This window comes from Geotrypetes seraphini, chromosome 1 (genome assembly GCF_902459505.1).
Source record: "Geotrypetes seraphini chromosome 1, aGeoSer1.1, whole genome shotgun sequence".
NCBI classification, from domain to species: domain Eukaryota; kingdom Metazoa; phylum Chordata; class Amphibia; order Gymnophiona; family Dermophiidae; genus Geotrypetes; species Geotrypetes seraphini.
Window position 1 is genome coordinate 540,149,728 of NC_047084.1, and position 25,914 is coordinate 540,175,641.

At 41.9% G+C, this 25,914-nt stretch overlaps 1 protein-coding gene across 1 annotated transcript in view; it reads right to left on the bottom strand.

The window, feature by feature from the left end:
• Nucleotides 1-25,914, bottom strand: part of MAN2A1 (mannosidase alpha class 2A member 1) — a 414,578-nt gene that overhangs the window by 38,435 nt on the left and 350,229 nt on the right. Inside the window, exons 18-19 of the mRNA XM_033929139.1 lie at nucleotides 20,621-20,762; nucleotides 12,957-13,090 (exon numbers count right to left, since the gene is read on the bottom strand). Coding sequence (XP_033785030.1) covers nucleotides 12,957-13,090; nucleotides 20,621-20,762 — 276 coding nt within the window. The remainder of the gene's footprint in view (nucleotides 1-12,956; nucleotides 13,091-20,620; nucleotides 20,763-25,914) is intronic.

Sequence of the window (25,914 nt, forward strand, 5' to 3'; positions counted from 1 at the left end):
CAAGGAGGGGACAAATACCGGATAGACTAGAGGAGATAAGGCATAACAGAAGCAACAGTAGATAGTAACATAGTAACATAGAAGATGACGGCAGATAAAGACCCAATGGTCCATCCAGTCTGCCCAACCTGATTCAATTTAAATTTTTTTCTTAGCTATTTCTGGGCAAGAATCCAAAGCTCTACCCGGTATTGTGCTTGGGTTCAAACTGCCAAAATAGACATGCTTTGAGAGACAAGCCCTCGCCTGATATCACTGGAAAACAAAAGACCACTGAGGAGTACAAGAATATAGTCCGACCAGTGGCATAACAGAAACAGGAGAAATCCTGTTGCTCAAAAGAACCATCATGTGTCTGCAGGAAAGGATTGGAAAAAAAACAACAACTGTGGACCCAGATGGATGAGAGATGGAAAGCAAACTGAAAGAAGAAACACTCTCACAAAAGTGGTGTCAAGGAGTACCCCAATGAAACACAGACATGAATTTGGGTATGTAAACTGAAAATCTAAAGACAATAAGATGGTTGAGAAAAGCATCTGAACCATTTCCAAGGAAAAAACAGCCGGGAAAAAACCAGATATTTAAAAAAGGAAAAAACAAGAAGGCCCTGTAATCGAATAGATGTGGCCAGCCCAATCAGACACCTCCTGAAGAATCTGGGAGCAAATGCCAGTCGAAAGGAAAAAACCTATACTGGTAAGTAGAACGGCTGAGTAGAACTGAAAAGCATAGTTTTAAAGCTGTATGAATTGGAGCATGTGGCGGCTGCCTGGAAAACCAGGAAGCATAGCCATGAGGTCTGAGATCCAGAAAAAACATAGTCATCCAGTGTCCTTGAAAATCAATAGAAAGAAGGGATGAGAATCCCTACCTCCAGTAATCAAAGAGAACCCTTCAAGGAGAATCAGCAGGAGAAACCAGGAAGGACTACATAAGTTCCCACATAGACTCTCAAGAGAAAACAGAGTCTGAGAGCAGGATGAAAACATTAAGTGTATAAAACCTGCCATATGAATAAAACTCAGAGAACCTAGGCTCTTAGGAGTACATGAAGAACTGAAAAGACAGCCTCTGTGAAAGTGAAGACTGCTACTCAGAGGTGACCAGAGAATCTCACCTGGTCCTTTGTGCAGAGGGAACATGTCCCAGCACAGTCCCGGGAACACCAAAAATGTTCCCTAAATCAGATATATTCAATAACTTGTCCTGGTGAGGGATGATAAAAACAGATACTCCAATTGCAGACCGGATCTGTTAAAAAAAACCCAGATCTGCAAGAACAGGTACTGAAAACATAGACACTGTACATGTAAGTAGAGAAATTGAAAAGCGGCTACATGGAATTTGTGAACAAATGTATGCCAAGGGAAATCATTCAGGCAGTAGAGGAATCTAGTAAGCCCATTTGGCTAACCGGTCCCTAGCCTTGTCTACTCTGCCCAGAAAGATAGAGGCCTACACACTAGCCTGTAGAAGGAACACCACCAGGAGGGAAACATGCTGACTGTTTCGAAAGGCGTGTCAAAAAGTTCCCATAGATATCATGGAAGGGAAGCAAACAAACCTTGAGTATATAACTACAAATCAAGGAAAAGAAAATCCTTAGGGAAGGAAATGTCTGTACAGAAGTGGTCTCAAACTCAAACCCTTAGTGGGGCCACATTTTGGATTTGTAGGTACTTGGAGGGCCGCAGAAAAAAATAGTTAATGTCTTATTAAAGAAATGACAACTTTGCATGAGGTAAAACTCTTTATAGTTTATAAATCTTTCCTTTAACAGTTAAAGGAAAGATTTATAAACTATAAAGAGTTTTACCTTATGCAAAATTGTCATTAACTATTTTTTCTGCGGCCCTCCAAGTACCCTATTTTTTCTGCTGCCCTCACATTTAAAGTTTAATATCTTTCCTTTCTCAAAATTGACACATTTCAATCACTATATTGAAAATAAAATCATTTTCCCTACCTTTGTTGGCTAGTGACTTTATTTTTCTGTGCTTTTAACTGCTTCCAGGGCCTTAAAAGGGAGAGCTGCGGAGAGAGTCTCACATCGGGCAGCATTTCATCTGTGAGTTGCTGCCTTTACTTTATTTTGCGATAGCTTGAGGAGGGGAAGGCTAAAGGGGACTGTGAGCTGCGTGGGGAAGGCGAGAGTTAGCTCCGCCCACCCCCTGTGCATCACCAGCAGCGCGACTCGGCTCCCCCTTAAAAGGGGGAGGGCCAACGGCGCGCAGCGAAGGCGAGCGGCAAAGGCGTTCGCCTTAGCGAGAGCGCCTTTGCGAAGACGCCTTAAGAAAGCGCCAGGAAGTAAGGCCAACAAATTAGTAACCCCAAATCGTAAGTTGTAAACTGTTATTCACACACGGACGGTTGCTTGGAGCAGAAAGGAGGACAACAAATTGGCAGGAGGACGCACACAACTTTCTGGTAAAAGGGGTTCACATATAAAGCACAGGCAGCTCGGAGGATGCAACAGGTTATGAGCATCCACGGAAGCCATAAGACAAACTTTCCAGTCTTCTGCACCAGCTGCAGTATGTATGACTACCTCCCCTCAGGGACTACGGCATACATTTGCAGTAGATGCAGGGAGCTGGAAAGCCTGAAACAGCAAGTCTGGTTGCTAGAGGGAACCGTGAAGGAACTCAAAGAACTTCTCAGTCATAAGGAGGAAAAGCACAAGCAGGAGAGGTTGATTGTGGAGTCCAGTACCAGTAAAGTGATTGAGGAATTGGAGAGATATATCGAAGATGCCCACCAACAGATTGTGGAAATCCCAGGGCTTGAGATCAGAAACCAAACAACCCAGGAGGATGAAGTAATTGATACAGAAGGAGGCACCAATCCAATCAGAAGAGAAGATAGACCATCTGGGGATGAGCCACAGAAGATGGAAGACACGATTTACATCATAAGCACCCGTCGGCAGGTAATTTTCTCTGTATCAGCTCCCCAACTTTGGAATTCTCTCCCTATCTATTTAAGGGAAGAATCCAATATAGAAAAATTCAAAGGTAAACTGAAGAGTTTTCTCTTTAACGATGTTTTTGCTAATTAACCATCTAATTTTTTATCACAGTATATTATTTACTCATAAGTGGAAGGTTTAGAGATAACTGTAGAGGTAGGCAATAAAATTAGTCAGGGACCGCTGACCAGGCAATATGCCTGATGGGCCGCCGCGTGAGCGGACCGCTGGGCTGGATGGACCTCTGGTCTGCCCCGGCGGAGGCGACTACTTATGTACTTAAGCTTCATTGAAGCTTTAATTCTTTCCCTTTCCCCTTTTGTGCTTCCCTTATTTGTTCCTTACTCTTTAAACATATTGTAACTCTTCCCCATATTTTTCCTCACGTATCTTGTTTTTTAATGTATTGTCTGTCTTTTAATGTATTTTTCCCTCAAATTTGTAATTTTAGTAATTTGTAAATCGCTTAGAATTTGGATTAAGCGTTTAATCAAAATACAATAAACTTGAAACTTGAAACTTAAGACCCCCGAGGAACCTCAAACTAAAGAAGATTGGGATCATAGTTGGAGATTCCATCATAAGAAGTGTGGACAGCCACACTGCGGGAGGAAGAGGGGATAGAATGGTTACCTGCCTGCCTGGTGCAAGAGTGAGGGACCTGGCCAGCAGGATCACCAGGATCATAGACGGAGCAGGAGGAAAGGAAACCGCCGTACTTATCCACGTGGGAACCAACGATATTAGCGGACGGAAATAAGATAGGGAAATAATGAAGGACCAGCTCCGATCACTCGGAAGGAAATTGAAGGTCAGAGATGTGAAGGTGGCTTTCTCGGAAATCCTCCCGGTGCCGAGAGCGGACGCAATGCGACAGGAGGAACTGAGAGAAGTAAACGCCTGGATGAGGCGATGGTGTGAAGAAGAGTGTTTCGACTTCGTGCAAAACTGGACAACATTCTGGGGAAAAAGCAGGTACTTTAGAAAAGACGGTCTATACCTCTCCAAGCAGGGAGCGAGAGTCCTAGCTGAGAACATGAAGAAGTTCATTGAGAAGGCTTTAAACTAAAGATCAGGGAAGAGCCGACAGTCGACAACCAGTCGATGGCCCGGACACCAGGATATCCTGAAGAAGAAACTTCAAAAAACCACACAGATATAGGGGAAGAACAAGATGAAACTATGGGAGGCGATGAAAACGAAAAAGATCAAATGGATACAAAAAGTGGTTGGAGAACCACTAAATCCAGGAAATTAGCACGAACAGATCTTAAATGTATGTATACAAATGCTAGAAGCTTAAGAAACAAAATGGGCGAACTGGAAGAACTAGCAAGAAATAAACAACTGGATATCATAGGAATAACAGAAACATGGTGGAATGAAGAAAATGTATGGGACACGGCATTGCAAGGATATAAACTATATAGAAGAGATAGGATTGGGCAAAAAGGGGGAGGCATTGCCCTGTACGTCCAGGAGGAAATAGAGTCTGTTAGAGAGGGGGAGATGGAAGCAAATGGTAAACTAGAGTCCCTCTGGATAAAGATTCCTGGACAAAAAGAAGTAGATATACAAATTGGCCTCTATTATCGACCACCAGGACAGACTGAAGAAACAGACAAAGAAATGATGGAGGAAATTCACAGTGGATGTAAATCAGGAAATGTAACGATCATGGGGGACTTCAACTTTCCGGGGATAGACTGGAAACTGGGAACGTCAATCTGCGGCAGAGAGACAAAATTCCTGGAGATGATAGGAGATTGTTTCCTTGAACAAATGGTGGGAGAACCGACAAGAGGAAACGCAATCCTGGACTTGGTTATAAATGGCATTACTGGAAGGAAAGCAGATGTAGAAGTTACAGCCCCGCTGGGGACAAGTGATCACAATATGATCAATTTTACCATTGGCATCGGAAAGGGGAAACCCATCAAGACTAAAGCCACAACTTTTAACTTCAAAAAAGGAAATTATGACAGCATGAGAACCATGGTTAAAAAACGGCTCAAGAAGGGCAAAGCAGAAATCCATTCAGTTGAACAAGCATGGTCTCTACTGAAAAACACCATCATTGAAGCACAGAATCTTTACATACCGAAGATATCCAAAGGAAGGCGAAAAAAGAACAAAGGAGAACCAACTTGGTTATCCAAAGAGGTGAAGGTTGCAGTAAGGGAAAAGAGGAACTCGTTTAAAAAATGGAAACGGGAAAAAACGACAGAGGCCTGGAACTGTCACAAAATCGACCAGAAAAAGTGTCATAAAGCGGTAATTGAAGCCAAAAAAAGACTATGAAGAAAAGATAGCGCCAGAAAACAAAAACTTTAAGCCCTTTTTTAGATATATAAAAGGGAAGAAACCAGCAAGAGAAACAGTGGGCCCTCTCAACGACCAAGGAATGATAGGGTCAATCAAAGAAGACAAACAGGTTGCTGATAGGTTAAATTCATTCTTTGCCTCTGTCTTCACAAACGAGGACACTACAACAATGCCAGACACTGGGAGGGTATTCACCGGAGGCATAGAGGAGAGCCTAACAACAATAAATGTGGAGTTGGACAAGATTTACTTTCAGATTGACAAACTAAAAAGTGATAAATCCCCTGGACCGGATGGGATTCACCCAAGAGTTTTAAAGGAACTTAAGATAGAAATTGGGGAACTACTACAATCTTTAGCTAATATGTCAATTAGAACCGGGCAAGTACCAGACGACTGGAGGATAGCAAATGTCATCCCAATTTTCAAAAAAGGATCAAGAGGTGAACCAGGAAACTACAGACCGGTGAGTCTCACATCGGTTCCTGGGAAGATAATCGAAGCACTAATTAAAGACCGCATTGTACAACAGGAAAAGCACAACCTAATGAGAGCTAGTCAACACGGCTTCAGGAAAGGGAGGTCATGTTTGACAAATTTACTTCAATTTTTTGAGAAGGTTAACAAGTAAATAGATAGTGGAGATCCAGTGGACATAATTTACTTGGACTTCCAAAAAGCGTTTGACAAGGTTCCGCACGCAAGGCTTATGAGTAAACTACTAAGTCATGGAATAGGAGGAGAAGTGCACGGATGGATCGGAAATTGGTTAGAGAACAGAACGCAGAGGGTAACCATAAATGGGAAATTCTCAGAATGGGAAAAGGTGACCAGCGGCGTGCCCCAGGGCTCGGATCTTGGCCCCATTTTGTTCAATATTTTTATAAATGACCTGGAAGAGGAAACATCTTGTAATATAATCAAGTTTGCAGATGATACAAAACTATGTCAGGCGGTTGGCTCTCAAAGGGACTGTGAGGATCTTCAGAAAGATCTAAATCAGCTGGAAACGTGGGCGATAAAGTGGCAGATGAATTTTAACATAGACAAATGCAAGGTGATGCATCTGGGAAAGAAAAACAAATGACATGAATACAAGATGTCGGGGGTGACATTAGCCAAATGCGAACAAGAAAGGGATTTGGGGGTGCTGATAGACAGAACCCTAAAGCCATCAGCTCAATGTGCGGCGGCGGCGAAGAAAGCAAATAGGATGTTAGGCATGATTAAGAAGGGGATCACGAGTAGGTTGGAAGATGTTATAATGCCACTTTACAAAACAATGGTCAGACCACACTTAGAATACTGTGTCCAACACTGGTCTCCATACCTTAAGAAGGATAAAATTATGTTGGAGAGGGTACAGAGGCGAGCCACGAAACTAGTCAAAGGCATGGAGAATTTAAGCTACATGGAACGCCTCGGAAAACTAGGATTGTTCACCCTCGAAAAGAGAAGACTGCGTGGGGATCTAATAGAGACTTTTAAAATATTAAAGGGATTTGATCAAATTGACCAGGAAGCAGCATTACTGACATTTTCAGATGTGACGCGGACAAGAGGTCATAGCCTAAAACTGAATGGCAGCAGGTTCAGGACAAATGTCAGGAAGTTCTTTTTCACACAAAGAGTGGTGGGCGCTTGGAATGCTCTCCCGGAGGAGGTGGTGGCAGAAAATACTGTGCTGGGTTTCAAATGCAAGTTGGATGCACACCTTCTTGCAGATCATATTGAGGGATAAGGGAAATCAGGGTCTCCAAAAAGGAGCACCTAAATGGGCTTCCGCGTGTGCGGATCGCCGGACTAGATGGACCTTGGTCTGATCCAGTGAAGGCGTTTCTTATGTTCTTGTCTTTTGACTGTTTTTCTCTCCGTCTTCACTTTCTGCCTTGCATCCATCTTTGGCATTAACTTAATATTCAATTTTTCTGCTTTCTTTTCAAATCTACGTTTCCATGTCTTCCCTTCCCTTCTCTCTCTCTCTTCTTCTATCCCTATTTCCTTGGTCTGACATCTCTTTCTTTTCTTTCTCTCCCTCCTTCCTTCTTTCCTTTCCCCTGGTCTGGCATCCATCTCCTTCCATCCCCCAACTTTTTATTTCTTTCACCCTGCCCCCTTTTTTCTTTCTCTCTCTCTCTCCATGCCCCCTTTCTTTCTTTTTATCTTTCTCCATGCCCACCCTTTCTTTCTGTCTTTCTCTCTCCATGCCCCTTTCTGTTTGTGTTCCGTCTCCCTTTTTGCTGTCTCCCTGCCCCCCCTTTCTTTCTTTATTTCTCCCTGCCCTCCCCCAAGCCACCACCATTGGGGAACAGGCCGCTACCGCCGCAATCAGGGAACAGGCCAGCGCCGAGGTCTTAGCTCTCCCTGCTTATCTTCCCCAGCGTGTGGCCGACCAATTCTCGCCACCCGACGTCAATTCTAACAACGGAGGCCTGGAATTGTCACAAGGTCGACCAGAAAAAGTGTCACAAGGCGGTAAGAGATGCCAAAAAGGTCTACGAGGAAAAGATAGCACAAGATGCCAAAAACTTCAAGCCCTTTTTTAGATATATAAAAGGGAAAAAACCAGCGAGAGTGGAAGTAGGCCCTCTCGACGACCAAGGAAGAAAAGGGTGCATCAAGGAAGACAAACAGATTGCAGATAGGCTAAATTCATTCTTTGCCTCTGTCTTTACGAATGAGGACACTGCAACAATGCCCAAAATAGGAAGGGTATTCAAGGGAGAAAGAGAGGAAAGCCTCATCCCTGTGAATGTGGATTTGGACAAAATATACTATCAGATTGACAAACTAAAAAGTGACAAATCCCCTGGACCGGATGGAATTCACCCGAGAGTGCTAAAGGAGCTTACGGTTGAAACTGGAGAACTAGTACAAACCCTAGCTAACATGTCAATTAGAACCGGACAAATACCAGACAACTGGAAAATAGCGAATGTCATCCCAATCTTCAAAAGATAGCGAATGTCATCCCAATCTTCAAAAAAGGATCGAGGGGAGAACCAGGCAACTATAGACCTGTGAGTCTTATGTCGGTTCCGGGGAAGATGGTTGAAGCACTAATCAAGGATAGCATAGTGCAACACCTGGAAAATCATGACCTGATGAGAGCCAGTCAACACGGCTTCAGGAAGGGGAAGTCAAGTTTGACTAACTTACTTCAATTTTTTGAAAAGGTGAACAGACACATCGATAGCGGAGACATGGTGGATATAATATACTTGGACTTCCAGAAAGCGTTCGACAAGGTTCTGCACGCAAGGCTTCTGAGGAAAATACAAAGCCATGGAATAGATGGGGACATACTAAGATGGATAGGCAAATGGTTGGAGAACAGATTGCAGAGAGTGGGCATAAATGGGAAATTCTCGGACTGGGAGAAGGTGACAAGCGGTGTGCCCCAGGGCTCAGTTCTTGGGCCCATCTTATTCAATATCTTCATAAATGACCTGGAAGAGGACACAACAAGCAATATTATCAAGTTTGCAGATGACACAAAATTAGGTCGGGCAGTTGGGTCACAAAAGGACAGCGAAGAACTACAGAAGGATTTGAACCAGCTGGAGAAATGGGCGGAAAAGTGGCAAATGAAGTTCAATATAGGAAAATGCAAAGTAATGCACCTGGGCAGGAAAAACAAGGAACATGAATATAAAATGTTAGGTGTAACTTTGGGCAAGAGCGAACAAGAAAGGGACCTGGGGGTACTGATAGACAGGATCCTGAAGCCATCTGCTCAATGCGCAGCAGCGGCAAAGAAAGCAAACAGGATGTTGGGCATGATAAAGAAGGGAATCACGAGTAGATCGGTGGACGTCATAATGCCGCTTTACAGAGCAATGGTCAGACTACATTTGGAATACTGTATCCAACACTGGTCTCCCTATCTAAAGAAGGATATAACCCTGCTGGAGAGGGTGCAGAGGAGAACCACGAACCTAGTAAAAGGTATGGAGAATCTGAGCTACAAGGAGCGGCTCAGAAAACTAGGATTGTTCACCCTCGAAAAGAGAAGACTGAGGGGATATGATAGAGACTTTTAAAATACTAAAAGGATTTGACAAAATAGAGCAAGAAACATCGTTATTCACATTGTCAAATGTGACACGGACAAGAGGTCATGGACAGAAACTGAGGGGCAACAGGCCCAGGACAAATGTCAGGAAGTTCTGTTTCACACAGCGAGTGGTGGATCCTTGGAATGCTCTCCCGGAGGAGGTTGTGACGGAGACCACCATTCTGGGATTCAAAGGCAAGTTGGATGCACACCTTCTTGCAAATCACATTGAGGGATATGGGTAAACAAGGTATTCATCAGGGAACACCTAGCTTAGCCTCCGCATGCACGGGTCACCGGTCTAGATGGACCTAACGTCTGATCCGGTGAAGGCATTTCTTATGTTCTTATGTTCCGGCCCAACCAGGCAACGATTGGCTGGCCCAGAACTTCCTCCCCGACGTTAGAATTGACGTCGGGTGGTGAGAATTGGTCGGCTCCGAGCTGGGGAAGATAAACAGGGAGAGGTAAGACCTCGGCGCTGGCCTGTTTCCCGACTGCGGTGGCTTGAGAGAGGGCAGTAGATTGGGGACCCCTGCTTTAGGCGAACCGCAGTCGCGGTCTGTACGCGATTGTCCTCTTCACAATCGGAAAACTTGTGAAGTGGAGAGGACAGATTGCGGGCCGCAAAATAGTCCCTGGGGGTACCGCATGCAGCCCACAGGCTGCGTGTTTGAGACCACTGCTGTACAGAGTCAGCCTCCAAAGGAATGCATTTACAGACAATTCCCTAAGTGATCTATAAAAATTGAATTTTTTTTTTACCCCACAGAAGGGAAAAAAGAACATGTGAGGAAGAAGCACCCACCGCTTCAAAGAGATATGGGGTGTACGTCCAAAAAACACCCCTACCCCCTCAGAAAGTCAATCCCAATACAGGCAGGGTGTCGACGTCGAAGGTCGAATACAGCTTAATGACTGCAAAGCGTTATAGGAGTCAGCAAAAGTAGAGGAGACTCCTGTGAAAATGCTACCGGTATCAACAACTCAACCGGATCAACACCAGAAAAGACGGTGTCGACATGGCTGATGACCCGAACAACTGGAAACACAGTTGAACATGTCGATGTTGAGAAAGAGCTCCAACATATCGACATGGGTGTCGATGTAGATGTTGACATGGAGCATAGATGTCGGTATCGACATGGGCGCCGACACCGATCATAGACGTCGACAGGTACAGTGAAACATGCCGGTACCGACATTAGTCGTGGACATGAAAGAAACACTGCTGAAAAGAAAGCACCGGTACCAATGGATGCTGCGCCAGTACCATCGTGCTACACTCCAGAGATGAAAATGCCGGTATCAAGGCACACATCACTAAAGGAGCAGAAAGAAAACGACACCGGTACCTTTGGCCCTTGACCGGTGCCATTGGTGTCACTCCGAAGTAGAAATAAAAAACATCGGTACCCTTGGTCCATGACCGGTACCACTGGTGTCGCTCCAGAATAGAAAGAAAAAACACCGGTACCCTTGGTTCATGACTGGTACCATTGGTGTCGCTCCGGAGTAGAAAGAAAAAAACCACCGGTACTCTTGGCCCATGACCGGTACCATCGGTGTCGCTCCACGCTTCCAAGAGAACATGCCCATATCAAGGCAGTTATCGACATCGAAGCGTAGCCAGAGATAGGGATGAAAAGAGGTCAGCAGGACTTGACGCCCTGCTACAATGATCAAGGTCAGCAGGATTAGACTCACTGCTACAATGACCTGAAGCCCAAGGAATAAATAGCACCAACTTACCTAGAGTAGGATCGGGTGGAGGAATGGTGCCAGAAGTATGCTAGGCACCGGATCACTGACGCCGGCTGGTGCCAGATTCTTGGTGGCGTCGATGGAAAACTGCTTCTGAAGAATCCACATGAAAATGCGCTGAAGAGGAAAAAAGCAAGGGAAGAAAAAAATCAGCAAGGCCGAGGCCCTGACATCGTCAAAATCACAGAAGGATGTTGGTGAAGACAAGTTCCACAACAAAACAACCGCATGGAAGAAAATTGGGCAGGACAAACCTGCACGGAACAAGAGCCATGAAGTGGGGAGAAAACAAAATGACGATCCATAAGGCCCCACCAAGCCAAACCGACAAGGGTAAAGAAAAAAATAAAGAAGCTATAAAAGTTCAGTTGGTTATTATTATTTTTTAATGATAAAAGAAAAGAAGAAACTAACTAAAAAGTCAGAAAACTGCGAGAGCGGGAAGGCAGCGAAAAGAAAAAAATTTTCAACAGCCGTTGAAAACGCGACTTCTTAGCTCCGCGAAACTAAGAAACTGAGGGACCACGCGCGTACGTTGAGCGGGAAGGCACTCGCGAATGCGCGGTGTGGGCTAGCCAAAACTTTCTAAGTTCTTCACTCTATAGTGTCTGTACCGGGGCTCCATCGGTGCTGTCACCCATCAGTGAGAAAATGCTGCCTGCTTGTCCTGGGATAATGAGAGATATGGAAATAATTTACTAAAGAGGTAAAAAGGAAAGACAATTTTTGAGAAGCAGGAAATTGAGCTTTCTGCTAATATCCTTTATTCTTAATAACACAACATATTATTTATATATTGCATACACTTCATAGTTCATATTTAGATACCACCATAGATAATGGGTTGTTAAATTAGAGTTGCTGTGATGGCCATAACACTAATCTGACTTTTGTTTATATCATTATGTTAGTGTAATATAGTTTTTGAAAATATGCATACCTGTGTATTTTATATATGCATATCTATATCTATAGATAGATAGATAGATACAGTATAATGCAGTTTATCTGAACTCCAATTATCCAGATTGCTTCAGGGGATCTCATTTTATATTTGAGTTCCCCCCGAAGTAATATTCCTATCACGCTCCCTCCCACTTGTGCTCCTTCTCTGCTTCTGCCACCAATGCCATCAACCCAGCCCAGCCCCCCTCGTCGCCCTGAACCAGAATATTTTCCCCCACCGTCAGCACACCCCCTACAATAATTGTTAGTTAAATTTTTTCCTTTTGTTTTTAATTTAAAAAATATCTTCAGCGCACCTCCCCCCCCCAACATGGAAAGGCAGCATTCCGCCTCCCTCCCTTCCTGAACAGGCACCAATCCCCCTCCCAGACCCATAGGAAAGACCCTTGGCCTACCTTGTTTGACTGGTGGTCTAGCGGCAGTGCTGGGGCAGGAGCATTCCTACTCGTTCCTGCCCATGCTCTGTCAGCAACAAAAATAGCAACAGAGACTTCCAAGGGCAGTCTCGTGAGGCTATGAGAGTGCATGGGCAGGAGCGAGTAGGATCGCTCCTGTTCCAGCGCTGCTACTAGACTACCAGGGAAACAAGGTAGGCCTGGGGTCTTTCCTATGGGTCCCGGATGTGGGGTGGAGATTGATGCTTGTTCAGGAAGGGAGGGAGAGGGATTGCTGTCTTTCCTTGTCGGGGGTGGGGGGTGAGGAGGGGTGTGCAATGATGGTATTTTTTTATTATTATTAAAAACAAAAGAAAACATTGGCGTCCAATTATCTGCCATGGTTAGTCTGGATAATTGGCGTTCCACTGTATATACACACACACACATTTATATACATAAAAACATGAAAAAGACTGTGCTATGTATTTATTCCTACCTCATCTGTACCATGTCTTCTCTCCAACAAAAGTCTAAACAAATTGGCTGTGATCTTGTTATCCTGAATACCTTGCCCAAGTCCACGGTTATCATCCTGCATGAGCCGACGGTCCATAAATACTTCCAATTGTCCTGAAAAATAAAATTCCAAATGTTATAGATACTAACTAGGGTAACTGTAATAATGTGAAACACCAGAAAAGCTATGATGATGTACTGGTATTTTAAATAAAAATCCACCTCTGACGCATTTAGTTGTGCCGAGATTAAAACTGTTTTTCGTTACAATAACAATTATTTTCTTAAGTGGTAAATTTACTTAATTCATAACAAACCACCTGGAACTATGTTACCATGGCCTCCTGCATGCTTTTCCTTTGGTCCTCCTTCTCTCCCCCATCTTCTCCCTTCCTTTTACCTCCCCCCACTTGTCCAGCAGTACCCCTTATCCCTTCCCTGCTCCCCCTTGTCCAGCAGCACCTCTTCTCCCGGTTCATAGACAACGGCGCGAAAGACAAAAGCGCGCGCCGACAATTGAGTGCAGCGCGCCGCTTTAAATTACAGTTTTTAGGTGCTCCGACGGGGGTTTTTGTTGGGGAACCCCCCCAGTTTACTTAATAGACATCGCGCCGGCGTTATGGGGGGTTGTAACCCTCCACATTTTACTGTACGCGGCGCGATGTCTATTATGTAAAGTGGGGGGGTTCCCCCACGCCCCCATTGTAGGAGCACTAAAAACAGTAATTTAGAGCGGCGCAGCGGCGCGCGCTGCGCTCAATTGTCTAGGCGCACTTTTGACCTGACACCCTTCTCCCTTCCTTTTACCTCCCATGTCCAGCAGTACCCCTTCCCTGCTCCCCCTGCCGAGTTGGTAAAATATTTGGATAAATTTAATATTTTACATGATAATCAATCTGGGTTTCATTCTGGACATAGCACAGAAACAGTAATAGCATCTTTACTAAACCAGCTTACTATCTTGTTTATCACTGGTACTAGTGCCCTGATCCTCCAGTTGGATCTGAGCAGCGCTTTTGATCTGGTGGATCATGATCTACTGTTAAGCTGCCTGGATTCAATTGGGATTAGTGGTAATGTAAAAAAAACTGGTTTAGTGGGTTCTTGAAACAAAGAACATATGAAGTGTTTACTGAAGATAAATATTCTTTTTCATGGAGGAACTCATGTGGAGTTCCACAAGATTCGCCTTTATCTCCAACGTTGTTTAAAATATATTTAGTTTCATTGGCATATTTACTTCAAAGTTTAAATGTAATGTTTTATATATATGCAGATGACATTACTATATTACTCAATAGTCACTTTTGTATGGAGAGATATGATTATTATACTGTGATATTAGTTTAAACCAATATGTTCTATAATCACAGTATCTTTATTGATTCTTAATTAAATATAGTGAATGTCTCAGTACCAACACCCGTGACTGGTGAATTCACCGGACTGGGGTTAATTGGGGGACCATCATTGAAATTCACTGTCCCCTCACCATCCTGCTTGATATTATTGAAAGTTTCAAAATGTGATTACTTATCTGCAAATCGGATGGTTAGATCTTGATATAATTCCCCAGCGGTGAAGAAATAAAGTTGTGTTAATAACGTGTTAAAACCCACTGTAGTAACTCCTCCAAACATTATCCATGTCCCCCCGACTCGAGTTTCGATGGATATCGTCTTCAGGGAAGGACTCTGTTAGAACGAGGATACAGGGTAGTTATACCGTGAAAATATACTCTTATCATAAAAATATTTGTAACGGGAACCAACCTCATTAATTATTGTTAGTCTTACTTAACATTAATTCCTCTAATATACATTATCTTATCGTATTAATCTTTTACCTTATATCGGCTCCCTGTTGTGGCTTAGGGCTGAAATACATGACTTGAAATACACTGTTTTGCTACACATTAAGAATTTCAACGGTGACCTTTCAAAATGTTTGATAAGAACAAAGGTTCATTTATGAGTGGGGTACATTAATTCCCAAGGGACTGAATCACGAGATAGAATGGTTGTCCCTTTAAATGGATCGGCATATGTGTAAGAGTCTCCTGCCCCTCTGACATCATTTCCGTTTAGCGTCATTGCGTTTTCAAAAGAGCTCTATATAAGACCCGTACCTAGGGATTATGTTCATTCAGCAACAGATTTCAGCCCTAAGCCACAACAGGGAGCCGATATAAGGTAAAAGATTAATACGATAAGATAATGTATATTAGAGGAATTAATGTTAAGTAAGACTAACAATAATTAATGAGGTTGGTTCCCGTTACAAATATTTTATGATAAGAGTATATTTTCACGGTATAACTACCCTGTATCCTCGTTCTAACAGAGTCCTTCCCTGAAGACGATATCCATCGAAACTCGAGTCGGGGGGACATGGATAATGTTTGGAGGAGTTACTACAGTGGGTTTTAACACGTTATTAACACAACTTTATTTCTTCACTGCTGGGGAATTATATCAAGATCTAACCATCCGATTTGCAGATAAGTAATCACATTTTGAAACTTTCAATAATATCAAGCAGGATGGTGAGGGGACAGTGAATTTCAATGATGGTCCCCCAATTAACCCCAGTCCGGTGAATTCACCAGTCACGGGTGTTGGTACTGAGACATTCACTATATTTAATTAAGAATCAATAAAGACACTGTGATTATAGAACATATTGGTTATTACTATATTACTACCTTGTAAGGCTATTTCGAATGAATTGATTATTCAAATTTCTAATATTTTGGAAAAGGTAGAATTGTGGATGTCACTGGGTAGGTTGAAGCTTAATCCTGAAAAAACCAAGAGTTTTTTAGCTAGCCCTAATGAAAAAATTCAGGAAGCAACTATTCAACTGAAGGGTATTATCTACCTTGGATTATTGTAATATTGTTTATCTAGAGCAGGGGTGTCGAACTCAATCAGAGAAGGGGCCAAAATCTAAAATCCAGCCTAAATCGCGGGCCGAATGGTTTACTGAACAGTCATAAACTGACAATGTTAACCAGAAATGTGAATTTAAAATGAGTGGAACAATCTTTTCCTTAACAGTGCTGTTAACCAACTCACATGCTATCAAGCAAAACAGTAATATTGGTATCAAGCAAAACAGTAATATTGGAATGTACCTAAAATGCTCATTGTTTTGTTTTCTGACTAGATGTCTGACACCGTTATCCTCGTATCAATGAGTCAATGTTCGGTTTTATTTCTTGGGCTGTAGCAACCCGCAAAACAGCATGGAGGTTGTCATCGGTAATGCGTGATTTGTGCTTGTTTTTGTTCAGATTCATTATTGAAAACATCTGTTCACAAAGATAGGTGCTCCTGAACATGGATAGAATACGGGCAGCATGAAGTCGGAGCTCTGGCATTGAGTCAGGGGGCAGTAGAGGGTAGAAGTCCTCAATTTCAACATCCTGAAACCTTGATTTCAGGCCACTGTCAGACTGAAGCTCGATTATCTCCATCTGAAGGTGATGGGGCACATTGTTGACATCAACTGTAAAAGGATTGGCAAAGATGTCAAAGCCTGAGTGCTGTGTTCTAAAGTCAGAGAAGCGCCGCTCAAATTCACTTAGTAAACGGCTAACTTTGGTAGCCAGCCGACTGCAAGGAAAAGTACCAGAAATAGTGGTTGAGATACTCAAACAAACGGGAAAGTGGGCAAGATTGTCCTGTTCCAGTTGGGACTTCCATAGTTGAAGTTTACGCTGGAATGCTGTGATCATATCAGACATCTTCGTGATGACTTGTTTGCGTCTCTGCAGCTTCAGATTCAGTTGGGCGAGATGCTCGCATATGTCACACATCATAGCAAAATCACATAGCCAGGCGGGATCCGACAGTTCAGGCAAGGGCTTTCCTTTACTTTCCATGAAAAGAGCAATATGTTCTCTGAGCTCAAAAAATCTTTTGAGGACTGCGCTCTTGCTCAGCCATCTTACTTCTGTGTGGTATGGCACGTCTCCATGCTCTGCACCCACCTCCTGTAAAAACTGCTGGAACTGGCGATGATTCAGGCCACGTGCCCTTATAAAGTTAATAGTTTTAATGACTGTGGTCATTATGTCATTCATGTCCAGAACTTTTCCACACATAGCCTCTTGGTGGATAATGCAATGATAAGTAATCAAGGGTGTGTGGCAGTGACTTTTTTGCATTCTTTCCTTCATTAGTCCAACCAAGCCTTTCTTTTCTCCGCACATTGAAGGTGCGCCATCGGTAGTTAGCCCCACCAACTTTTCCCAGGGTAATTTAAAATTATTTATAGATTTCTCCACAGCCTCAAATATATCTCTACCAGTCGTCGTCCCATGCATGGCAGCTACATCCAAAAGTTCCTCAGTGACAGAGAGGTCGGTCTTCGTAGCACGTATAAAGATGGACAGCTGCGCTGTATCAGTGTTGTCTGTGCTTTCATCGATAGCAAGTGAAAAAGCGAGATAACTGCATGCCTGTTCGGCCAGCTGTGATGATAGATTTCCTGAGAGTTCTTGAACTCTGTCTGCAATGGTGTTTCTTGACAAACTGACAGTTTGAAAACTCTGTATCTGGTCTGGGCATACTTTCTCACACACTTTTAGCATGCATTGCTTCAAAAAGGCACCCTCTGAAAAACACCTTGAAGTACGGGCAATTTCTTCAGCCACTATAAAGCTTGCTTTCACTGCAGCATCATTTTTCGCTGTAGCCTTTGTAAACATTTGCTGCTGTGATTGTAGTTTGCCTTTTAGTTCTTTAACAATTTTATGCTTTTCTTCCAAAGTATATTTGCCATACTTAACATTATGTTTGGTGTCAAAATGACGACGTATATTGTACTCTTTCATCACCGACACTGTCTCATAACACAATATACACACTGGTTTGCCCTCACTAAGCACAAACATGTATTCATTTTCCCATTTGTCATTAAATTGTCTGCCTTCACCGTCAACTTTTCTTTTCCTGGACATTTTGGGATCAATATTGGCAGTAAAAGATGTAGTTTATTGGAAATCTGCGTTAGAATGAAAAAGTCAGTCAATAAATGCCTGGCTGGGTACAGATAGCAGATTCTGTTGCGATTTTTATGCCTACACTTTATGCCAGGAACTGGCAGCTTCTGCTGTGTATTTTTTTTACATAGTTCCCCCCCCCCGACGTCCGATTCACCCCAAGCAGGACCGCTCGCACGCACCTGCACCCCCACCCCGAAGGACCGCCGACTCCCCGACTCCCAACACGATCGGGGCAAGAGGGAGCCCAAGCCCTCTTGCCCCGCCGATTCCCCAACTCCCCGACAATATCGGGCCAGGAGGGAGCCCAAGTCCTCCTGGCCCTGGTGACCCCCCCCGCTAGTTGTTCGGGCCAGGAGGGAGCCCAAACCCTCCTGACCACGGCGACCCCCTACCCCCACCCCGCACTACATTACGGGCAGGAGGGATCCCAGGCCCTCCTGCCCTCGACGCAAACCCCCCTCCCCCCATCGACCGCCCCCCCCCAAGAACCTCCGACCCCCCTGGCCGACTCCCACGACACCCCCACCGCCCTTCCCCATACCTTTCTGTAGTTGGCCGGACAGACCGGAGCCAAACCCGCCTGTCCGGCAGGCAGCCAACGACGGAATGAGGCCGGATTGGCCCATCCGTCTCAAAGCTCCGCCTACTGGTGGGACCTAAGGCTCCCGGGTCTATTCTGATTGGCCCAGGCGCCTTAGGCCCCACCAGTAGGCGGAGCTTTGAGACGGATGGGCCAATCCAGCCTCATTCCGTCGTTGGCTGCCTGCCGGACAGGCGGGTTTGGCTCCCGTCTGTCCGGCCAACTACAGAAAGGTACGGGGAAGGGGGGTGGGGGTGTCGTGGGGGTCGGCCAGGGGGGTCGCGGGTCGGCTGGGGGGGCGGTCGGAGGGTCTTGGGGGGGGGGGCGGTCGATGGGGGGAGATAGATAGCAAGTATGGCCGGCGAGATCACAAGCCTCCTATGTCACCGCGCGTCATTGTGATGGAACGCAGCGGCGTGCAGTGATGACAGCGCAGTGCGGGCCACATTGCAAGGCCTGGCGGGCCGGATTTGGCCCGCGGGCCTTGTGTTTGACACATGTGATCTAGAGTTACCAAGAAAGACTTTATTAAGACTCCGATTAGCTCAGAATGCAGCGGTCCGCTTGATTTTTGGTCTTAAAAAACATGATCATGTTAGTCTTTTTTATGCTAGACTACATTGACTCATATACAACTTCCACAAGTGATAAAGAACCAGTGTTATATTGCTTAACTATACATACGTCAATGCCCAGGTATCCAGGGATTTTAAATAGTTACAGCTGGTCAATTGGTCCTGGCTGTAATGTGGAAGCAGCAAGAACTTTCAGGTCTTTCTGGGTTTCTCATGGATCTCGTGGCAGTCATTTTTTTCACTATGGAGACTGCTGGACAGGAGCGTAAAGGGATTTATCCTGCCCCGCCTCACTGCTGGACCACCTGGGACCTAATGTAGAACAGTAGGGGGATCAGGAGGAAAGGGGAGGGGGTGAGCTAGTTGCACAAAGTTGCTGGGAGGGAGGGATTGATGGCAGCTCTGGTTCCCTGGCAGCTCTGGTTCCCTGCACCACTGGATCACCAGGGCAAAAATGGAGGCCCATGGTGGGTGCAGGAAGGGGTTAGCTCAAATATAAACAGAGACCCCCATTTTTGGGCCATTTTTTGGGCCAAAAATATTGGGTCCTGCTATTCATCTTTTGCTGTGTGCTTTGGAAATCCTTTTTTTTATGTTGTAGATTCTTTTGTGAGTACAGAACAGGAAAATCACCTCCACAAGTTAATCACAGACAAACAAACAGTGGAGATAAAGCACAGCCACAAATTCCGGTAAAAACTCATCCTCCGCAGCAGATTAGCACATCAGTTTCGGACTCTTTGGAGGATTCGCAAGGGATATTGCCCAATACATGCTTGCGTTTGGACAAAACAACACCAGCGCACTTCCCCAGGAACCCCCAACACCATTATTGTGGGAGTCGGGGTAGTACTATCTTTAAATATATTGAGATGAATAGTCAGGCATAACATCTATGCCTTAAAGTTTTGTAAACTGCCTGTATTTTTGTATATCATGTTTTTAATAAAGGATAAGTCAGCTAGAACAGGCTCAAACATAGTAACATAGTAAATGACGGCAGATAAAGACCTTTAAAGCTTCCATCTTAGTAGGGGTTATCAGATCTCGTTTTGCCTTCTTATTACTGGTTGTCACTGCAAATTTTATTTACTTTGCTTCTGGACATCTAGCAAACAGCTAGAGAAGATTCTAGAGCTGAATTGCATGATTAGACAAGGTTGAAGAGGGGTTTAACTGACGATTAATGGAGCATAAGGTTTATGCAATCACCTTGGTGGGATTTTCAACTTCACATTCTCTTTTCATTATTCTTCTAAACCCATTAGATGTTTAAGGAAAGTTCTGTTCAAACTCTCCATCCCTGTCTCCTCCATGCCAGAAATACATACACACAGACACAGGACTGAAAATAATATTATCAGCTATGCTCTGCAATGTTTGGCCACATTTTCTTAAGTTTTTATTATTGATTGCAAATGTTAAATATCTTTAAACATGTTAAACATTTTGGTGTGGCAAAGCACTGGGATACTTACCATTTTTTAGACTTGCAACTCCTAAGGACTGAGCAGATATAAGTGTCAAACGTACATCGTCATCTTGAATGTAAATCATTGAGGTCATTGGGTAGACATTTGCTTGAAGAGGCAATTTGCTCATAGTCAGTCTAGGTTGAATCTGTAACACAAATGAAAAAATGAAGAATGAGATTAACCAAAGTTAAAACAGATCCACAAAAAAGTGGTTAATCAAAGCTGCCCAAAACTTTATTAAGTATGGTGTTAATTATTAATTTTTAAACCTTTTAAACATGAAGGAAAATGATCTCAGATATGCCACTCCAGCGAGTTATATTGTTATAGCTCACATATGGAATAGTGGCGTGAGTGTCTTTCATCGATCTATAAAACCTTCATGATGGACAAAATAACTAATGTAAACAATTTTTATCCACTATTCTAACTTATTTTTTTATATATATTTTTCATTATTTTCTTTTCTTTTAACTTAGTGCTAAATTAGCAACTCATATATATTTTGTTGTTATAAAAAGTGCAAATAAGCATAAATTCTGTTTGTGCAAAAAATGCAATAGATATAACTGTGCAAAACTTGCAAAGATTTTAACGTCTGATTTACAGTAACTTGGAATGTGCAAATCAGCAAAGCAATTATTATCTTATGTGCAAAATAAGCTCAATAAGAATGTGCAAGTATATAAAGCACAGAATAGCAGCAGAATGGTGCAAAATACGCAAATTCAAGTAAAGACAGCCAAGAAGGCACTTATCTTGTGTAGTTTTATAACAAGATAGAAAGCTTTAATTCCCATAGTAAATATCCGACGGGAGCCCGTTTCGCCGTAACATGCGGCTTCGTCAGGGTTTTAGTCGATATACGGGCTGAGAAAAAAGCATAAAAAAGAATAATTAACAAAGAGAGTAAATAAAGTATCTACCTCTCTATATATAGCGTACTTACTTTAAGCGTTTGTCTTTTAAGTTATTCTCACACAATCCTGCACTTACAAAATGGCGCTTATAAACACAAAACGCCAGTGCATGCGCAATAGGTTCAAAGCTATTCAAGCATTTTAATTGGATATCAGAAAATACTATGTAAAAACAGCTTTAAATGAATACTGACCAATCTGTCACTGTGTTAAGACCAAAGGGATGTACGCTATTGAGTCTATGGATCCATCTGAGTTCACGTTGTCTTAATCTTTTCACTCTATCCCCTCCTCGTAACATTTTAGGTTCCTGATCTATAGCTAAACAACGTAGATCATTAAAAGTATGTTTGAAAGTAGTGCAATGTTCAACAATAGCTTCTGCACTCCTGTTACGTTTAAGGTTTGATTTGTGTTCAGAGATCCTGGTCTTTAATTCCCTAGTGGTCATGCCTATATAAAGCAATTTGCATGGACAGATGATGACATATATTACGAACTGACTTCTACAATTTGTGAAATGTCTCAAAGTATATTGTTTACGATCTTGTGGATTGGTGAAAATTTTTGTTTGTAAAGTAATTTCACATATAGCACAAGATTGACATTTGAAATGACCCATGATATTATGTGATGACAATCTGGTCGAACGAATGTTAGAAGGACATAAAATTTCTTTTAAATTAGAATTCCTAGAAAAAGCAATTCTAAGATTCATGTTCTCAAAAATAGGATGGAGTTTCATGATTTCCCAATTATTTCTCATTATTTCAGCTATTTTGTTACTATTTGAAAAATAACGAAGTACACAAGTCTCTACATCAGTTTCTAAGATGTTTTTCCTTCCCGGATCTATAAGATGTTCTCTGTTCACAAATTTCGCACGACGCCTTGCTCTCTCCGTGACATTTCTTGGATATCCTCTGGAAATAAATTTATCTTGCAAAATCTTAGATTGAATGTTGTATTCTTTAATGTCAGTACAATTACGCCTAATACGTAGCATCTGAGAGAATGGTAGGCTTTCTTTTAGTTTTTTAGGATGACAGCTGTTGAATTTTAAAAAAGTATTTTTATCAGTATCTTTGGTAAAAACTTTAGTTACAAAAGAATCATTAGTTTGTACAATATCGACATCTAGAAAATGGATAGATTCTTTTGAATATTTCAAAGTAAACTGAATTTTTTCATCACAAGAGCCTAACCAAGTATGGAATAATTCAAGTTCTTTTTCATCTCCCTTCCATAACAAAAATACATCGTCGATGTATCTGTGCCACGAATAAATTTTATCAATAAAAGGGGAATTTTTTATCCATACTTTCTCAAAGTCCATCATATAAAGGTTAGCAATGGAAGGTGCGAATGTAGAACCCATTGCCACACCAGAAAGTTGTAAATACATATCATTATTAAAAATGAAAAAATTTTCTTTTAATGCAAGAATAGTTAATTGAAGTAAAAAGTCCGGAGGAATCAAGAACGGTCGCTGGGTAGAAAAAAGTGCTTCTCTGACAACTTCAATTGCAGAATCTTGAGGAATAACTGTGTAGAGTGATGTAACGTCTAAGGTCACCATAACAAAAGGAAAACTAGTACTTTGTGTAGAGGATAATATCTCCAAAAAATGTGCCGTATCCTTAATATACGACTCACTAATACAAATCAGATCTTTAAGAAAGAAATCTACAAATTTGCTCAAAGGTTCCAACACAGAATCGTTCGATGAAATAATTGGACGACCTGGTGGATGGTCGAGTGTCTTGTGTACTTTCGGCAAGAAATAGATGACCGGAACTAATGGATTGGATGCATATAAAAATCTTGCATCTCTAGACGTAAGGAACCCAGCGTCCGTGCCTTCCTTTATAAGTCGTTTAATTTTCTTCTGTAATCTTTTTGTTGGATCCATTTTGATCAATCTATATGTTGTTTCATCTCCTAACTGTCTCAAAGCTTCTTCCATATAATCAATTTTATTTTGAATAACTACTGCCCCGCCTTTGTCAGCTTTCTTGATTATGATGGTTTGATCATTCATGAGGTCTTTCAAAGCTTTTCTTTCTAATGTATTAAGATTGTTGAAACTATTATGTTCTATTAAGTTAAGAGCTTCAACATCTTTCAAGATTTTTTGCTTAAATACTGTTAAAGTATTGTCCATCGGACCTGGTGGAGACCACTGTGAATGTGGTCTCATAATCGCTCTACTTTGAAAAGCTTCTTGTGAATGAAAGAACAACTTGATATTTAATTTTCTAATAAATCTTTCAAGATCAATATTAAATTGAAAGCTGTCGAATATTTTTGACGGGACAAATGACAATCCACAATTAAGTACCTGTTCTTCTACGTGTGTTAATTCTCTATTGGAAAGATTGATAGTAACAAAATAGCTGAAATAATGAGAAATAATTGGGAAATCATGAAACTCCATCCTATTTTTGAGAACATGAATCTTAGAATTGCTTTTTCTAGGAATTCTAATTTAAAAGAAATTTTATGTCCTTCTAACATTCGTTCGACCAGATTGTCATCACATAATATCATGGGTCATTTCAAATGTCAATCTTGTGCTATATGTGAAATTACTTTACAAACAAAAATTTTCACCAATCCACAAGATCGTAAACAATATACTTTGAGACATTTCACAAATTGTAGAAGTCAGTTCGTAATATATGTCATCATCTGTCCATGCAAATTGCTTTATATAGGCATGACCACTAGGGAATTAAAGACCAGGATCTCTGAACACAAATCAAACCTTAAACGTAACAGGAGTGCAGAAGCTATTGTTGAACATTGCACTACTTTCAAACATACTTTTAATGATCTACGTTGTTTAGCTATAGATCAGGAACCTAAAATGTTACGAGGAGGGGATAGAGTGAAAAGATTAAGACAACGTGAACTCAGATGGATCCATAGACTCAATAGCGTACATCCCTTTGGTCTTAACACAGTGACAGATTGGTCAGTATTCATTTAAAGCTGTTTTTACATAGTATTTTCTGATATCCAATTAAAATGCTTGAATAGCTTTGAACCTATTGCGCATGCACTGGCGTTTTGTGTTTATAAGCGCCATTTTGTAAGTGCAGGATTGTGTGAGAATAACTTAAAAGACAAACGCTTAAAGTAAGTACGCTATATATAGAGAGGTAGATACTTTATTTACTCTCTTTGTTAATTATTCTTTTTTATGCTTTTTTCTCAGCCCGTATATCGACTAAAACCCTGACGAAGCCGCATGTTACGGCGAAACGGGCTCCCGTCGGATATTTACTATGGGAATTAAAGCTTTCTATCTTGTTATAAAACTACACAAGATAAGTGCCTTCTTGGTTGTCTTTACTTGAATTTGCGTATTTTGCACCATTCTGCTGCTATTCTGTGCTTTATATACTTGCACATTCTTATTGAGCTTATTTTGCACATAAGATAATAATTGCTTTGCTGATTTGCACATTCCAAGTTACTGTAAATCAGACGTTAAAATCTTTGCAAGTTTTGCACAGTTATATCTATTGCATTTTTTGCACAAACAGAATTTATGCTTATTTGCACTTTTTATAACAACAAAATATATATGAGTTGCTAATTTAGCACTAAGTTAAAAGAAAAGAAAATAATGAAAAATATATATAAAAAAATAAGTTAGAGTAGTGGATATAAAAGTTATTTTGTCCATCATGAAGGTTTTATAGATCGATGAAAGACACTCACGCCACTATTCCATATGTGAGCAATAACAATATAACTCGCTGGAGTGGCATATCTGAGATCATTTTCCTTCATGTTTAAAAGGTTTAAAAATTAATAATTAACACCATACTTAATAAAGTTTTGGGCAGCTTTGATTAACCACTTTTTTGTGAATCTGTAACACCACAACATCAGCAGTAAGCACAAATGATTCAGAAACAGGGAAGTAAATATTTAAAGGCCCAATTAAAATCTGGGCAAATAGGATTAATCTATCCCATTTTTATGCATTTAGGTCCCGATTGTGCAAAATGCGTCTAAAGTTAGTCGCCGTTTAGATGCCTAAGTTAGGCGTCCTTTGTAGAATCACGCTCAGCAGAGTTCAGCACTGTTTAGGCATCTAACTTTTTAGGCGTCCTTTAGAGAATCAGGTTTTAGGTGAGATTTAGATGTCCAAACAATGTTCTTAATGTTATAATATTTTATTATTATGTTATTAGAATGATGATTTTATGCTGGTTTTCATTATAATTGTAATACTAGGAGTTGGATCTGTTTAATGCTTTTATTTCTCTTCCATCAGACAGAGTGACTGGGATTAACCCTTTCAGGACCATAAGGATCGTAGGCCAATTTTTGTGGTTTTGACGACATTTTTATGGTAAAAAG